At 41.0% G+C, this 17,148-nt stretch overlaps 1 protein-coding gene across 3 annotated transcripts in view; it reads right to left on the bottom strand.

The window, feature by feature from the left end:
* morf4l1 (mortality factor 4 like 1) overlaps positions 1 to 17,148 on the bottom strand; it is a 45,082-nt gene that overhangs the window by 11,904 nt on the left and 16,030 nt on the right. For all 3 annotated transcript variants that reach the window (XM_052040612.1, XM_052040609.1, XM_052040611.1), the window contains 5 exons: positions 12,034 to 12,120; positions 10,914 to 10,994; positions 6,392 to 6,417; positions 4,667 to 4,755; positions 1,846 to 1,947 (listed from right to left, as the gene is read on the bottom strand). In XM_052040612.1, the coding sequence (XP_051896572.1) occupies positions 1,846 to 1,947; positions 4,667 to 4,755; positions 6,392 to 6,417; positions 10,914 to 10,994; positions 12,034 to 12,120 (385 nt within the window). The remainder of the gene's footprint in view (positions 1 to 1,845; positions 1,948 to 4,666; positions 4,756 to 6,391; positions 6,418 to 10,913; positions 10,995 to 12,033; positions 12,121 to 17,148) is intronic.

Below are 17,148 nucleotides of genomic sequence, written 5' to 3'. Positions count from 1 at the left end.
CAGATCCATTATTTATACAACCATAGAAATAATTACTTTTCTTCAATGCAAAAAGAGTGCAGTAACAATTTTTAAAATGTAATGCAGTTTTACAACTTATTGGAAAACTAGTGGCTTATGTCTTACAGACAGTGCCTCAAATATACCAACAGGTAGAACAAAGCAAAATGTCAAAGAATTGCAACCAACGTGTTGCATATTTCTACCATCTCGTAAGTAAAATGTGTCTGCAAATTAGAATTTCACAGTGAAGAAATAGGCCAATAGGCCCACCTCTTCCGTGCCAAAGCGATAACCATCTATGCTAATCCGATTTGTCCATGTTAGGCTGTACGGTCTTTCCACGAGGTTTACAGAGAATGAAACTCCAGTGCATTAGTCTGAGAAGAGTCTGAACCCAAGTCACAATGAGAAAGGCAATACATGCTAAACAATAACAATACCTACCTGAAAACTTCCACACTCATGTTCTTTTACTTTAGAACGGAGGTGACCAGGAAGATTGATGACGGTAGTGCAGTGGATGTGGTCTACATGGATTTTAGTAAGGCGTTTGACAAGGTTCCACATGGTAGGCTTCTACAGAAGGTCAGAGGCCAAGAGATCCGGAGAAGCTTGGCCATGTGGATTCAAAATTGGCTTGCCTGTAGAAAGCAGAGGGTTGTGGTGGAGGGAGTGCATTCAGATTAGAGGGCTGGGACTAGTGGTGTCCCGCAGGGATCAGTTCTGGGACCTCTACTTTTTGTGATATTTATTAATGGCTTAGATGAGGGGGTGGAAGGCTGGGTTAGCAAGTTTGCAGATGACACAAAGATTGGTGGTGTTGTGGATAGTGCGGAGGGCTGTCGAAGCTTACAGAGGGATATCGATAGGTTGCAGAGCTGGGCTGACAAGTGGTAGATGGAGTTCAATCCAGAGAAGTGTGGGGTGGTACATTTTGGGAGGACAAACTCCAAGGTGGAGTACAGGGTAAATGGCAAGATTCTGAGTAGTGTAGAGGAGCAGAGGGATCTGGGGGTTCATATCCACAGATCACTGAAAGTTGCCTTGCAGGTGGATAGGGTAGTTAAGAAAGCTTATGGGATGTTAGCTTTCATAAGTCGTGGGATCGAGTTTAAGAGCCGCAAAGGGATGACGCAGCTTTACAAAACTCTGGTTGGGCCACACTTAAGAGTACTGTGTCCAGTTCTGGTCGCCTCATTATAGGAAGGATGTGGAGGCGTTGGAAAGGGTGCAGAGGAGACCTACCAGGATGCCGCCTGGATTAGAGAGTATGGATTATGAGGAGAGACTAAAGGAGCTAGGGCTGTTCTCATTGGAGAGGAGAAGGATGAGGGGAGACATGATAGAGGTATATAAGATATTGAGAGGAATAGATAGAGTGGACAGCCAGCGCCCTTTTCCCAGGGCGCCAATGCTCAAATCAAGAGGGCATGGCTTTAAGGTAATGAGTGGGAAGTTCAAGGGAGATGTCAGAGGGAGGTTTTTCACCCAGAGAGTGGTTGGTGTCTGGAATGTGTTGCCTGGGGTGGTGGTGGAGGCCGATACATTGGACAAGTTCAAGAGATTGTTAGGTAAGCATATGGAGGAATTTAAGTTAGAGGGATATGTGGGAGGAAGGGGTTAAATAGTCTTAGGTGTGGTTTGAAGGGCGGCACAACATGGTGGGCCGAAGGGCCTGTATTGTGCTATGGTTCTATACCCTCCAGTTAGCACAATGGTCTATCTACTGGATCCAGATTCACAAAGGCAGAATTTTTTTTTGACAATTTCTTTTAACTACTCCCTGTAGCAGCCAGCCTTACTCTATCACGTTAGTCTAAAGCACATGGTTAGAGCACTAACCTGTTTTTGACGAGTGATCAGGTCCCAATCATCCACAAGCCATGGTTTCAACTCTTCTGGTATTTTAACCTTTACTTCAACCCTGTTCATAAATGTCTCCTCCTGCAGAAGTCAAGGAAATAACAAGTTAAGGATCCCCCTCAGAGGTGCATTCCAGTTGTTCATATCACAGCGCGCTTTCAAAATTTACATTCACAAACATCACATGTCAAGTGGGATCCCCACAATCATTGCCATTGTTCATCAGTACAATTACAGGGTAAGTTTTCCCAATCATACCCGATCCAGAGTACATGGGTATCAAGTACCAATTACGAGGCTGAAGGTATGCTACAACCGTGCAATGATCTAATTAGACGTTATCCTGCATTACTTCACTTAGTTATGGGTGTTAGCACATTAGGAAAGATATTTTTTACCTTGTGATGGCGTACAGGAACTTTTACCAAAATCATACTGGAAATGATGAAATTATGAGGCCTGGTCACATAGGTACATTTCACATCCTTACTTAAATTTGGTGCCTAATATTCAGGGGTGATCAGGAAGCATTTTTTTTAAAAAAACAAAGTAGTGGTGGCAAACTAAATCTCTCTCTCTCTCTCTCCCCCAGGGAGTGACCGAGTCAGGGAGTCATCTGAAAATTAACGATTATCAATAGGGAACAGGAACACACAGGCTGCAGATGCACGGTAATTAACTTACTGGATGGGTTCCCAGAAGATATTATTGATCTGTTAGCGTGCCACCATGGCAGGTGGGAAATTTAAATTCAGTACATCCAAGTTTTATCTTTAAAAAAATCTACAGAATTGTTGTAACACACACGTGGTTCAGTACTGACATCCTTATCTGGTCTCACCTCTATGTGACTCTGCAGCAATGCTTCTGAAATGGCCCAGCAACCCTCTCAGTTCCAGGGCTGTTAGGGTTAAGCAACAAATGCTGGCTTGGCCAGTGATACCCATATCCCTTGAATAACATTTTGCTCACACAGGCCCTCTTCCATTGGCTACCAGAAGCTCATGATAACATCTGCACAATGAATAAAAGCATTCCCCAAAACAGTCACCCAATCTAAGTTTGGACTCCTGATATGGAGGACAGGTGGCATGGTGTCAAGATAACAACCTCTTCCTCAATGTCAGCAACACAAAAGAGCTGGTCATTGACTTCAGTAAGCAGGGCAGAGTACATGCTCCTGTCTGTATAAATGGTGCTGAGGTGGAGATGCTTGACAGCTTCAAATTCAGAGGTGTAAACATCACCAAGAGCTTGTCCTGGTTCAACGATGTAGACACTGTGGCAAAGAAAGCACACCAATGCCTCTACTTCCTCAGAAAGCTAAGGAAATTTGACATATCCCTGATGACCTTCATCAACTTTTATAGATGCACAACAGAAAGCATCCTATCACAACTTGGTATGGCAACTGCTCTGCCCAAGAGTGCAAGAAATTGCAGGGAGTTGTGAACACAGCCCAGTCCATCACAAAAATCAGCCTCCCCTACAACTGACTCTGTCTACATTTCCCACTGCCTTGGGAAAGCAGCTAAGATAATCAAGGACCCCTTTCACCCCAGTCATTCTCTCTTCTCCCCCTTTCCATCAGGCACAAGATACAAAAGCCTGAGAACATGTACCACCAGGCTCAAGGACAGCTTCTACCCGCTGCTATAGGACTCTTGAACAGACCTATTATATGCTAAAGATGAATTCCATCTCTCAATCTAACTCACTGTGGCCCTTGCATTTTATTTGTCTACCTGCACTGCACTCTCTGTAATTGCAACGCTATATTCTGCATTTTTTTTTCTGTTTTGTATTACCTCAATGTATTTATGTATGGAATGGTCTGTCTGGACAGCACGCGCAACAAAAGCTTTTCACTGCATCTCGGTACATGTGACAATAATCAACCAATTACACTGATTCATGAGCATCTCTCAACTTAATATCCTGCATTAAATAAATCACTAATGAAAAAACTAAATAAAAGGTAGTTGCAACAAATCAATCAAATCAGTAAGATTAGCTGTTATTCCTATGGCATTATACCCTTAAGAAAAGCAGCTCTACAACATTATTTATTCTCCTGGGAGGTCCTATCAACTGATGAAAGTGTTAACTTTCTCTAAGGCACTGTACCATGGGTGCCAGCCACCCATTTCACAGTGACAATGAACCATCCTAGACTGGGTGCATTGATCCAGCAGTGAAGCAAGGGGAAATCACGCCCTCTCTCCTGCCATGATCCAACACACAAATAAGTACCCTTGCTTGCAACTGTCCTTGGACAGTGATCATGAGCCAAAACCATCTATGCTTATTCATCCGAGCCAAGAGATTCAAATTGTGACATGGACTCACACTTATTCCAGATTGCCAATTACTGCTCCAATTGAGATAAGCTATCTCACAAGAGACAAAATTGAATGCCGAACCTCGAGCTCTACAGGAATTAGCATCTCAATCAGGAAGCTCAATGTGACACAGCTCTCCAAGGGAAGGAACGGAGGCCAACTGACTACTGAAATAACCAACATTAAAATGCAACACTTTGAATGTATGTGTGCAGCTATCCAGTTTTCAAATGTATAAAATTCTTTTTACTGTATGACAATACAACACATTACGTATACCATCCCCACAGGACAATACTGATATGCATCAGTTTACATCCAGGTAATAATGCAGTAACAAGTCCAGGATTTTGAGGTCAAATACCAGTAATAAATTTATACCAGCATAAATTCTGATGCTGCTACTGGATGTTTGGCACACATTCATTCGCTATGTTACATTCCAACAAACTACATACACTTTCCATTGTGGGGTCCACTCTTGCCCTTTTCTTCCTGGGTGGTTGTGGAGTTTCACTGGTGCTACTTCCATCACCAGCTGTGGGGGCTAAAAAAAACAAGTCAAACAGCTTACTTACTTACATTCAACTTACTGTTACCAAATAGCACCATTTTGTTTTTAAATATCCATAATGTTCCAATTATGAAGAGGATCACTATTCCCTCTGAAGTTTACCACTACGTAGCTACACACTTTGTAGGCAGGACCGTCAAAGATTGAGGCCAAAATATCATTTATGTCATTGCTTATTTAATACTGATGCAGTGCTGCACAAGCTGCTTAGGAAAGTGGTTAAATTCATCAGAAGAAGTGGTGCCCATCAGAATATCACATTCCAAGGACACCTTCAATAAGTCCTGAATGTCCTTGGCCAATTTGAGTAGGTGTCATTTAGGTAGTTTGAAGATTATTACAAAGATAGGAATCCAATATTTGTTAGCTTACTTCACTCTGTAAATCCTCCAAACTCCAAAACCAAAATATTCATTGAACCTTAGAAATCTACAACAGAGGAAGCTGCCATTTGATTCATCTCTCTGGCTCTGAGCCATCACACTTTGTCCCACAGCACCATCTTTATCATAACCAGGAAGTTCCTTGTCCTTGCACACAGGTGTAACTCCCTTTCAAAGTTATTTTTGGAAGCAGCTTTCATCATCTTTTCCGGTAGTCCTCGGGATCCCAACAATCAAGTGAAAATGTTTCTCCCATTTGTTTTTCTGCACAATTCATAATGAGCCCTATTTATTGATGCATTCTCCAGAATGGTTTCTCTCTATCAATTCCAACACATCTTGAAAGCTGATAAAATAAGACCATTGGCCCTTCTGAAAGCTTTAGGAGAAATTTATCAGTTCACCGACCTTTTTCCTGTACTTCTTCAGGAACATAAATGAACAAGAAATCAATTAAGGCAGTTTTTCTTGTAGTAGTCACATCAAACTGCTTTTACCACTATCACCTATGACAGACCTGTATTTAGCTATTATGTCCCAACATTATACAGGTCAAAGAACTTGGAAAAGGATATACAACAGAGAAAATGGTTAAATGACTACTGGATGTTTCTCAAAGTTAAAATTTAGATGAAAAAATTTGTACACCCATTTCAATAACTGATAGCAGTGCTATAGCTAAATTAATCGAGCAATGCATTTTACAGTTAGTGCCATACATACATTGAAAATGGATCTACAGTCACAAATTTTTAAAAGGGACACTGGTTATTCTATCATTCCAAATACAAGGCATCATTTAGTAATAATGGGTCCTGTGCCATTCCAGTGGCAAGAGCATCAATGTCACCTTCTGTTTAGCAGCCAGTATTTCTTTAATTTATCTGTCTTAACTGGCTTTCCGCTTACCACTTTACAATCAATTTGTGTACAAGAAACAATGATGCAATTATAATTAAGAGATCAAACACTGCTAAGGGTCAGAAAACTATTCAAGATAGTTCCAGGGGATCTATTACATCCATACAGAAGCTAGATAGGGGCTTCAGTTTAGTTGCATTTGTTAAGAGTGACAGCCTCAAGTTTTTATTACTCAAGAGTCTGGAGCTAGCTTAATCACAGCAGACAGGGGTAAGAACTGACTCAAGATGTGCAATAATCTCGTCATTTGTGTGAAGATTCTATAGAATAACAAAGATTTGAATCAGAGTTTTAAGCAAGCCTACCTTTCTGCTTATTCTTCTTTGTTTTTCTGAAAAAGAGAACAGTTTATTAATTTGTATGCCAAACATTAATGTAATTCGAGTCACATGAACGACGAAACATGTTCTAATAGAAAGCCAGCAAATGTTAGAAATGCACTGGCAGGGCAGTTTGTAGCTTGCACTGTATTCAGGGAATTAGTACAAGATCAATAATTTAAGGTTTCATTGCAATGGACACATTACCCAAGTAAATAATCATGCTTCCAAGATAGTCTGTTAACTTGCTTTCTGGTGGGTTAGGGATACAGGAGGATTATGTCACTGTTGCAAGAGCTGTTTCTCCTTCCCATTCCTCAAATATCATGTCCTTTACAGAGACATTGGCACCGAACAGACTGTCAGAGCAAACATTCACTTGGGAAACATTTCCATTGGCACAGATCTCATTGACTAGCATGTAACAAATCAGAAAATGAATCAGTCCATTCAGCCTGCTTGAATCAATGCAAAATGCTTCAATTCCATTTAAAGCACTTTCCCTGCATGATTTTATATTCCATTTAGATATTTAGTTTTATTGAACTTGCTGCCCATCAAACATTTCTACTAATTTCAGATTTTTTCCAACAACCCAGGTCATCTAACATGATTCTAAGCTATGAGGTTAACAATATTTGCGACCTCAGCTGAATTTTTCATCCTCCCCTGCTATATTGTCCAATGGAATATGCAGACAATGTGTGTGCAGCTGTTGCCTATGTTAGGGTGAGGTAAAGAGGATGGTGATGGGGCCACAGCAAATGCTTACTTAATTTCCTTATAACTAATTCATATCAAAAATTTTCCAACAGAAACACCAACATTATTGCAAGCTTCACTTGGCAATATTCAGATCTGAATGTGTTCCAAGAATAGCTCATACAGTAACTGTCAAAGAAACAAGCAGAGGACATTTGTCACCTCTCCCTTCTTCCTAAGGATTTTCTTCAACACCGAGTAAACACACTGCTATTCTGCATGCAAGAGGCCAGTTTGCCACCAGTAAGAATAAAATGAGTTATTTATCTTCAACACCAGTGGTAGGAAATAGAGTTGACACAACACCTCAATGACCATCAAGCTATTGTGGAATACCAAAACTCAAAGGAAAGCACCCTGATTTCTGTGTTCATTAAAGAATGGCAGTAATCACCCTATTAAAAACAACCATTTGTGCGTTCACTGCCTCTGACATGAAAATTGTCAAGACCTATCAACTTAAGATGAATGTACTCAGGTCCTAAAACACTTTCAGCCATGTTTTAGACATATTTAAGTTGTGTACAAGGATCAACTGCCGATTGCTTGGACAGTACAAGGACAAAATCTCATGGAAACTGTTTCAAAGTCGAGTTCAGCAGTTTATTTAACAATCCAAGCAACACCTTCCTTCTGTATATTTAAATCAGAATGTCCCGAAATTATCTAAGTGTGAAAGAAAACCATCACATCCAAAGAGCATTAAGTATCTGCAAGTATAGAATTCCTGTGATTCTCCAGCACAGATGGGGTATTGCAAATCAGTCAACCCTTTCATCCTGATAGCTTGATTGATGGAACTTATCTTTGGCTGTGTAGGGTCCCGTTGTACAAGCAGTCTCACAGAGTTGACCAATCATAGTGAAGGGCAAGCCAAGGTTGCAGCTAACCTTTATAACCAGTCTTTATAAAGAGATTTTGTCCTTGATCATTATTTAACATATCCTTCCAGAAAGCATATTGCGCTCTACTGATGAATTAGGTTTGATTGTTTTGCATCTATTGATAAAAGATTAACATTCATCATATACAATTCTAAATACTGATACTAGGAAGTAACCTGGCAGCCAGAGAATCACGAGTCAGGAATGTTGAAAGAAGACAGCAGGGAATAAGGAATCACTGCAGCAAAACACTTTAGCAAAGGTGTCTCATGCAAGTTCCATCAAGGTGCCACCCCACTCCCTTCATCTTTGCAGTTCAGTAACATGACATTTGGGGAAAATAGTTAAACTCCCCACCCACCAATTCTGGCTGGAAAACATATGCCAAATCCCCAGCTCAGTTTTGACAAAAGTGAGGCCTTGAATGCAGGCCAAATGTTTTCCATTGAAATCTACCGAGTTTTGGGAGGTTCTTGGCATCAGAATTTATGCTAGACACTGTCATCTCAAGTATCTAGATAATTGGTTTGCTGATTATGTTCTGTATATTAAAAAATTGAAAACCATTCATAAATTCAAATGGCAACAATCAACTGTTATAAAAATGCCTACATTCTTAAGTAGACATTCGTTGTAAAATACTCTGGGATGTTTAAAAAGGTACAGAAAAGTCACTGTATAATTGCAAATAGAACCAGAAAATGTAGGAAACACTCGGGTCAGGCAGTATCCATGGAAAGCGTTAACGTTTCAGGTCCAAGACCCTCTGTCAGGGGTGGGAAAGAAAGAATTTAGTTTCAGTTGCAGTGATGGTGGGAGAAGGATGGGTTAAAGGAAATAACTGAGAGCAAGACCAAATCAACAAGCATAGCAGTTAGAAGCACATTAAGCTTCTTTGCCTACTTTAAACGTTGCTAACAGCAGGGATGTGGGACATGCCCAGCAGCCCTGGTTATAGTAACAGAGGAAGAAAAACTGAGCTTAAAAAAAATCACAGATGAATGACCGGCAGAAATGGCAAGTTGTAATACAGACAGGAAGACAGAGCAAGTTAATTGAAGTTGGAGGATTCAGCATAGTCCCAAAGGCTGCAACATGCGCAGACGAAGATGATGAGGTGCTGTTCCTCAGGCTTGCAAAGGGCCTCATTATAACAGCACAGGAGGCCACAGAGGGAGTGGGAAGGGGAATTACACTAGGCAACCAGAAGCCCAGGATCACTTTCAAACCATTTTCAAATGCTGCAAGCAGTATTCAGCTTTGAAATTACAAGGATAGCTGCATGAATAAACATTAATATCTGTGAATGGAGGCAGCTACCAGTTCACAGTAGGAGTCCACTTAAGAGATGCTTTGGAAACCTACGTGACCATGAGAGTGGCCAAATGTACAGACAAAAGGGTTATGTTAATTGGACTACATCAAAACACCCAGAATGAGATCAAGGAAGGTTCAAGATGGACTATTTTACCACTTAACACATGGTCATAGCTTCATTTGTTCTGTCAATCAATATGTGGGATGTTTGTGTATGCAGCAAGCCAGTCCTCAATTCTGTGGTAAAGTAGGATGTTTTGGGTTCCTAGGTTTTGTCCTCAAAAAGCTTTTAAACCATCAGTGTGAACTACCTTGTCCCAACAAAGCTATTTGAATATTTCAGAGTTAAGATATGCATCTATTGTAAAATGTACACTTCTATGCAACTATTTGTCCACACCCAAAACACTGAAGTGAAATATGCAATTGAAATTGCATTTACTCACTTGCTGCTATCTTTGTACTTGAAGGGCATAAACACTCAATGTACTTGGGGAGTTCAGGAAGAGCCTTCCAACAGATCTTCCCACCTGCTTGTGCCAAATAAAGACCCAGTCCATCTAATGCCCTGGACTCCACGTGGCTCTTTTAAAGTCACACTACTCTGCAAAGCAATCACCTAGTATGTATTTGGTTTTTCCAATGTAGAGGTGATGACACTAAACAGTAAGCACAGTACACTAGATTGGAAGGGCAAGTAAATTGCTCTTTCATCCAGAAAGACTGTTTGATTCCCTAGATGTGTGCCTGGTGGTGGGATCTTGTTGGAGCTGACAGAAATTGAAAACAATGATCCGTTAAATGTAGAGGCTGTGGGATGGAAGGCAAGGACCAGGAGAACTGTTTTTGTTCAGTCCAGGAGAGAGGATGAGAGGTTGTGGAAAGCAAATGAAACACAGTCAAGTCCACAATGGTAAAGGGGAAGCTTCAGACCAGGAAGCTACAAACATTTTGGAGGTATCTCATCAGCGGAGAAAATGCACGAGACAGAAAACTGCTGTTTCTGTTTTTATTTCAGATTTCAATGACTGCAGCTTTATTGATTTTTCATATAATTACATTTTTTTTAAATTCTGGGTACCCATGTAAAGAGAAGGAAGAGAATATCTTGGTGGCCTTAATGCACCAGCTATTCCAGGAAATTTTTATTTTAAATGTGAAAAGAGGCAACAATTAGAATTTAAAAATCCTGCATTATTAAGCAATAGCTGCAGCACTGATACCATAGTCTACATTTAAATTTCAGATGCTAACCCAGGCCCTCATTTGCAGAATCTGTGGCACAGAAATTGGGCACTCAAAACAAAACATCCATGTTCATGCTCTGCATGAGCTTTCTCACTCCACTTCATCTCAAAACATTTAACATTTCCTTCCAAGTCTTTCTCCCTCGTTTATCTAGGTTCTGTTTAAGTGCATCCATGCCAATGGCCTCAAACCCCCAACATGATGAATTTTACATTCTAATTATCACTAAAAATTATCTTCCTGAATTACTGGATGGATTTATTAGCATCTTATATTTATCGATCCAAGTCACTTACATTTCAACATTCTTTTGTTGCATGGTGGAAGCCTTCTTGGCTGGTGCAGCGCCCCTCATCTTGCCCTCTGCCCATTGCTCTCTGAAGAGAATAGAAAATCTTTAAAAATTCACGAGAGAGAAATGAAACACTTCTCAAACATCAACATTAATACTTAGGAGATTCACTAATTTATTGTACATTAACTATTCCACATCCACTTGTCATTATCTTCAAAGTTCTATTATAAATCACTATGTTCACATTTAACTTGGAAATGCAGCATTCAATTCTCATCACAGTATCATATCACCCTCATAACATGTGAAAGATTCTAGGCCAATATTTCAATGAGTACGCAAGCTCTACCCAGTACTTAACACTCAACTATTTTATTAATGCAAGTAAACTGCCCATTATGCTATAACAGTGGCCATGTTTTGAAAAGCATACACCATCTCTAAAGTTGGGATACTCAGAGGTTGTGAAAGCCACTGTACAAATACAAATCTGTCTTCTGCTTTACATAGAATTATTGACAGAATGCAATTATAAATTTAAGGTTCAAGATGGGAAATAAATGCTCTAGGCATCCATGCAACATGGGAACAGGTTCTGCACCGACCAGCAAGCACTCATATACTCTAATTTCATTCTATTCTTCCAATTTCCCCATCAACTCTCCCCAATTTCTATCATTCACCTGCACACTAGAGGCCTTTCACAGTGGCCAATTAACATATCAATCAATCCACGAAAACTGGAGGACCTAGAGGAAACCCACGTTCACACAGGGAGAAAGTGCAGACTCCACGCGGACAGCACCAGAAATCAGAACTGAGACAGCAGTTCTACTAACACCATCACTGTGCCACCCATCCCCTTTAATTATTCCTGCTTTACTTACAGACTTCCCAAAGAGTCTTGGATCCAGACACAGATTTCATGTGACTCTATTACAATTTTATTTGATAATACTTCCTGAAGTGCCTGAAGCCATTTTACCATGTTATAGAGGCTGTATAAAAATTGCTGTTCACCCAACCAGCCTGAGAGAGGACTGGCTTTATCCTAAAATAGTCTTAAGTCCCTTGGCTGATAGTTCCATTTCCCCTTTTATCAGTTCTGCTCACATACTCACTGATTAGCCTTTTGTAGTTCTTTCTGCTTTTGCAGGTTTGTGTCCACATACTTCAGCACTCTGCTTTCTGGAACCCATTCATCCCAACTAAAAACCAAGAGAGAAAGTAATAAGACAAGACGAAATCAAAGTACTGGAAAATTTTCACAATTAAGTTGACAATTGAAGATTGCAAAGTTTACCCCTTTTTAAAAATGAACCAGGCAGGCAAAAGTATAACAAAAAAATATTAATTTATGTTCATCAACTGAAGAGAATTACAGGTAAAATCCTTTGACAGCTTATTATAAATATCAAGCAAAGAATTTTAAATAATCAGCAACTTTTCAGCAGAGCACTGTACACAAAATGATTTATTGCAAGTCACACTTAAACTAAAGCAGTCATATCACTAATTAGCCTAGCAAAGCATAGCAATGTATACTTTGTGCCTTTAAGAGGGACATGCAATTTACCACCATGCCTTAACAGAATAATTGCCTGTTATATGATATAACACAAGAGTAGCTCAAGTCACACAGACAAAGTACAAGGCACGTGGTGCCCATCACAATCTGTACGTTACGAAGGAGTGTCAACAGCAGATATTTTCAGCTACCCAACCCAAGTTCACTCATCTTCACACATCTGGGTATTTTGATGGTGACAACCAAGACTCCCTCCAATTCACTTGGACTATCTCTGACACCTCTCTCTCTCTCCTTCCTCAATCTTTCCAGATCAGGAGATTCTTTATCCACTGACATCTTCTACAAACCCACTGACGCCCACAGCTACCTCAATTACAGCTCCTCCCACCCGTCTCTTGCAGGGACACGATCCCTTTATCTCAATTTCTCCACCTCCACCGCATCTGCTTCCATGTTGAGGCTTTCCACTCCAGGACATCCGAGATGTCCAACTTCTTTTCTAACCAGTGTTTCCCCACCCCCGACTGTGGTTGAGAGAGCTCGCCCCTGTATATCTGCCATTTCCCACACCTCTGCTCTCACCCCCACCCTTCCCAGACCCAACAGGCAGAAGGTCCCCCTTGTCCTCACGTTTCATCCTACCAGCCTACATATCCAACACATCATTCTCCACCATTTCTGCCATCTCCAATGGCCTCCCCACCCCTTTCAGCCTTTCGCAGGGACAGCTCCCTCCACAACTCCCTAGTTCATTCCACTCCCCCCCCCCCCCCCCCTCCAACCTATCCCTCTTCCACCCTGGGAACTTTCCACTGCCCCCACCATAGGTGCAACAGCTGCTCCAACTTCACCTCCATCCAGGGGCCCAAACAGTCTTTTCAGGTGAGACAGAGATTCACCTGCACCTGCCGTAATATTATCTGCTGTATTCGGTGCTCCAAATGTGGCCTCCTCGACACTGGCATGACTAAACACAGACTAGGTGACCATTTCGCAGAACACCTGCGCTCTGTCCGTAACCGTGACCTGCATCTCCCCGTTGCCAGTCACTCCCCCTCCCACCCTATCACAGATATGTCAGTCCTCGGCCTCCTCCACTGCCAGGAGAATTCCAAGTGCAAATTGGAGGAACAGCACCTCATTTTCCGTCTGGGCATGAACATTGAATTCTCCCACTTTAAGTAATCCCCACCCACCTCCCCCCCCCCCAACCATACCTCTTTTCTTCTTCCCTTTCCTAGCCCCTCTTTTTTCTACCCCTTTTGTTCCTCTCTCCTTACCTTTGACCCATCCCCTGGTGGATCTGCTCTCCCCTCCTCCCCCACACCTGCCTATCACTGCCTCTTACCTGCATCTACCTATCACCACCTTGGGCCCACCCCACCTCCCCTCTTTTGTCCACCTATCACTGGTCTGCTTTTCCCTCCTATATATTGGGCTTCCCCTTTTCCCATCTACAGTCCTGAAGAAGGGTCCTGACCAGAAATGTTGACCACCTGCTTTTCTCCACAGATGCTGTCTCCAACATCATCGTGTTTTTATCAAGATTCCCTCCAGGGGCACAATTGGAATTTTAAGTACATTTGCAGCATCAGAACCTCACCTCATGGCTGCTGCGGTACTGCTTCACAAGAACAAGAAACAATTCTCAGTAGATGTTACAAGCTCAGTATAAAACAGTGAGAGGAAAATGTTTTGAGATAGAGAATGAATGTTGGGTGAGAGGTTGGGAAGGATGACCAATGACACTTGGCAGAAAGCTTGACTGAAAGTTAAAGCTAGGAGCTTCAGATAGCAGTAGCGAGAGTGTGTCTGGGAATACCACTGAAGTTAAAAACAGCAAGAATTTGAACTCTGCCTTCTTGCTGGTTTTTGAAGTCAGGAAACAGCAATAGGGATCCCATCTATGCTTCTTGAAAAGGTACTAAGAGAATATCCCACTCTACTGCACTGTTAATTCCAACAGTTCTTGCTCTTCACTTCATTGATCATTCCATGCATGGGTGATGGGCATATGGAGTGGGTGGAGGAGGTACTGGGTAGATCAGGAGGAGAGAATTCCTAACTTTCTCAACCTGAATGAGCTAGCTTCCAAGCTTTGATCAGAAACATCTCATGGAATTAGTGGCTACTCATTGATATTTTGACCCGCTGCAGGCCGAAAGTACTTCTGCCTTTCTATTTGCTTTACTCTCTCAGGTTGTCCTCTGTGCCTGCTCTCATATCCCCCACAACATTCCATACATTACACAGCCAGTATTCTAACCCATCCAACACTCTTCCCAAACATACTCTCACTACAATATCCCAAGCTCCTAACTTTAACATATATTCAGTCAAGCTTTCTACAACACATCCTGGTATTCGTCCAACTTGCCCCAGCTTTTCACCCAACATTCATTCTCCACCTCAAAACACATCTTCCTATCACTTCCAGTGAGCAACAGAACTCTACTGCTGAGCCCTTTCTACTCATTGTACTGTTATTCGGCAATAACTTGAATGTAGACATGCCAACAATACCCATTTGTACCTCCCAACACAACTGCTCCCTAAATAGCTAGAATTATTTGTCTAACATTCCAGTATTGGATGAATCACAGTTTAATGTTAAGAAAACTAAAATCATTCTCTTCACTTTTCAATAACAGTTACCCACAGGACTCAATGCCATCAACTGTCTGATTGTCTTCTTTTCATAAGAATTGGGAAGGGCAAAGAGGACCACCAATTAAGTAACTCTTTGGCAGAGACAAAGCAGGTAGAGTGAACCAACTGGCCTCCTTCCATCCTGCATCATTCTATGATTAAGAGATCCAATAGAAATATTCAGAAGTTATGGAGAGATTTGATCAAGTGAATGGGGCACAGTCTGCAGCTCGAGGACATCAATTTATGACCTGAATAGAAGAGGTGAGAGATCATCAACTCGAAACATTAACTCTACTTCTCTCTTCACAGATTCTGCCTAACGAGTCAAGTGGTTCCAGCAGTTTCCTTTTTGACAGGACTTTGCAAGACCTTTTACAATTGCAGAGGATTGTTCTGATATACAACGCCACATCAAAAGATGGAATGAAGCAGACTGAATAATACTTTTTAAACAAGTGTGCAAATACTTTTAACAATGAGCACATGATGAAACAAGCAAAGGAAGAGGATCATCCTTCTATAAACTCAATCAAAGCACAAGGTTCAAAAGGTTTCTGAATGCACAGTAAAATCCAGTGAGTCAATATTTAATTTCATATGCAGCTGCTTTTAATCTAGGCTGCAGGCTAGATTTTGGTCAACTTCCTCTGAGCCCAGCTGTAAATGCAAAACCAAAGGTCATGCAAACAAAAGCTAATAGGATAAAAATCAAGATACCACATCAGAGCTTATTGGCCATAAAAGCCAACCACTCCAAATCCTGATGAAGGGTCTCGACCCGAAACGTCAACTGTTTATTTCTCTCCATAGATGCTCCCTGACCTGCTGAGTTCCTCCAGCATTTTGTGTGTGTCACTCCCAGTACAGGTTTTTCCTGCTGTACAGAATCAGGGCTATATTGTGAAATATTTGCACTGCCATCACTACATTAGCTGAAGTTATAATGCTAGAATCACAAAGTATATATTTCTGACTACATTAATGGAGCTGCAGATTCCAGTATGAAGCCCATTAAGTTTGTGGTGGCCTTATTATTGTTCATTATTAATTATTAGGCTTTTGGAATTTTCTTCCTAAACAACCTCTGGCCAGTCGAATGCCAGGTTAGGTTAATGTTTAGTGTCAGCTTGGCTCAGTTGACAATATATTGTGCTGAGTCAAGGGTTCAAGGACACGCTAAATCAGGCTGGACTTTTCAGTTCAGTTCTGAAGTTCTGCAGCTTCTTAAGAGCTGTTGTTATTCAGGTCCCACTTGTCTGGAAGACTTTATTGCAGCATTCAAGGTTGTTTCAGGTCCTTGTCAACATTTGTTTCTCAAACACCACTCAGAAAGCCACTTAGCATTTGTTTTTTCCTTGGCATGCCCACATACTGCAAACAAAACTATAATGATACTGAATCAAAAATAATTCAACGACTGAAGTGCTCTCAGATATTCCGAAGTTGCAAAAGCTTCTCCATCCTTGTTCTACATATCGCTTCACCCGCATGCATAAGGGTGCAAACCTTCAGATCAGTCAAACACACATTTAACTTTGTCCCATTTTTAAAATACTAATAGAAAAACCAGAGATGACAAAAGGATTCTCTTGTTTAGATGCAACGAGTTACAATGAATTAGGATGCACTGCCTGAAAGTTGATTCAATGGGCAAAATGGCTTCCTACTGTGATATCTGAATACATGCGGCTCTCTTACACCTCACATTGTAAACGAGCATAGATGTTTCACTGCATTAAAAAAGGTGCTATACAAATTATTATAGCCACAAAATAAATTTCAAATCATTTAAACCAGTTTACATATAGCAACTGCACAGATCTTTATCAGAATTAATTGCAGATATAAATAAAGTATTTCAATCTGAAAGCAAAAATCAGATCAAGAACTCTGTGGTAGTGCAAAGCAACACAGGCCGAATCATTTATCAACATTAATGGCAATATCACACTGCATCAGCGAAGAGTCAGTCCCACAGGATCACCCAGTCCCTTCAGCACACATATAAAATAGCTTTACACTTTCAGATTAACATCTACTTATTAATGTCATT

The sequence above is a fragment of the Pristis pectinata genome, chromosome 28 (assembly GCF_009764475.1).
Source record: "Pristis pectinata isolate sPriPec2 chromosome 28, sPriPec2.1.pri, whole genome shotgun sequence".
NCBI lineage: Eukaryota > Metazoa > Chordata > Chondrichthyes > Rhinopristiformes > Pristidae > Pristis > Pristis pectinata.
Note: the sequence above shows the minus strand (reverse complement) of the source record. Positions and strands in the feature narration are given on the sequence as shown.